The 1,169-nt window shown below is 34.6% G+C and overlaps 1 protein-coding gene across 2 annotated transcripts; it reads left to right on the top strand.

The window, feature by feature from the left end:
• The first annotated feature begins 351 nt into the window (after positions 1-351).
• On the top strand, positions 352-924 carry LOC108373004 (uncharacterized). Of its 2 annotated transcripts, none has more exons than XM_017628843.1 (2): positions 352-671; positions 768-924. In XM_017628843.1, the coding sequence occupies exons 1-2, from the start codon at positions 383-385 to the stop codon at positions 905-907; spliced, it is 429 nt and encodes a 142-aa protein (XP_017484332.1). In that variant the 5' UTR covers positions 352-382; the 3' UTR covers positions 908-924. The 2 variants fall into 2 exon arrangements, with proteins under 2 accessions (XP_017484332.1, XP_017484331.1); XM_017628842.1 differs by having other exon boundaries at positions 352-695.
• Positions 925-1,169: the final 245 nt, after the last annotated feature.

The following is a 1,169-nucleotide window of genomic DNA, read 5'->3' as shown; positions in this document are numbered from 1 at the left end:
AAGTCTAACTACACATGAAATCAATCACAACAATCACCGTGTGAGGCACTCGCTAAATCATTATAATTTATATATATTTTATAAAAGGAAACCATTCACACTTGAGGGAGAACAATACCAAATAACGTGGTATCACCAGTCTACTCCTTGTTCCCGTCTTTTTAATATCTTACGAAATGTGCCCTAAAAGGATACAAACATGGGCTTTCGTTAGAAAACACAAGTAAGAAACTACTACGAAATACAACCGTAAACAATATAATACTTTTTTGAATATATTGGCGTTTGAAGACCTATTTATTCGGCCACTATCAACTATACAACAAAAAATAAGAAAAAAATAAAATTAATAACAATCACTAGTCTATGTGCCGTCAAGGATATGGAGATCAAAATTGAAGAAACAACAAAAAAATCGACAGTAGTTTTTTCAGAAAATGATGAGAAACCACAACAGCCGTCTGCTAAATTAACATCCTCTGTTAATGCCGCTTCAAGTAAATGTATAGATGATATACCCATTATATCAATATCGGATGGAGAAGATGCAGTGGGTCAGCACAAACCAACAACTGTACAAATGATTAGCTGTAAGCGTAATAGTGTAGATGCAGCCGAAGCTGAGAATGATCAACACCTTATCTTGAAACGGCCCAAAATTAAAGAAGTCGGTGCGCCAAAGACACATTTTTCGAGTATAAAATTAAGACCATTGACACTTACATACATATAAGCATGCTTATTTACCAGTATTTTTCATTCGCTAGGTTACATGAATGATAGACAAGAGTTGCTACATCAAGAACTGCCCACGAAAATAGCGATTGAGCATACAAAAAATATCGGTGGGGAATGGCAAAAGATGATAGAAAACAAAAAAGCAACCGATCGGGATAAGCAACGGTGAGTAGCTAAATAACCAAAGGAGACATACTGAGTGTGGATATGTAAGAGACGTGTGTCAAGTTAGCACTACACTTTTCGAAATTGGAAAAGTTAACTACGGCATTAATTGTAGTGTTTTTGTTGTAAATTTGTTGTGGAAAGAAAAAATTTGTAGCTCTCGTTTTTTAAGAAAAAATGGTATGTAGTGCTAACTTGACACCATACACCTAGTCGATAGAATTGAGATATTGAAAATGTTATAACGGCATTAATTGTAGCTTTTA

This window comes from Rhagoletis zephyria, unplaced genomic scaffold (genome assembly GCF_001687245.7).
Source record: "Rhagoletis zephyria isolate East Lansing unplaced genomic scaffold, Rhagoletis_zephyria_1.1 Rzeph_scaffold_06264, whole genome shotgun sequence".
Lineage (NCBI taxonomy): Eukaryota > Metazoa > Arthropoda > Insecta > Diptera > Tephritidae > Rhagoletis > Rhagoletis zephyria.
This window is presented reverse-complemented; position numbering and strand designations above follow the sequence as displayed.

Excerpts from the sequence above, each read along its gene's own strand:
- LOC108373004 (XM_017628842.1), top strand. The coding sequence starts at position 383 with ATGGAGATCAAAATTGAAGAAACAACAAAAAAATCGACAGTAGTTTTT. Across the intron at positions 696-767 it reads GCCAAAGACACATTTTTCGA|GTTACATGAATGATAGACAA; the intron begins GTATAAAATTAA and ends TTCATTCGCTAG.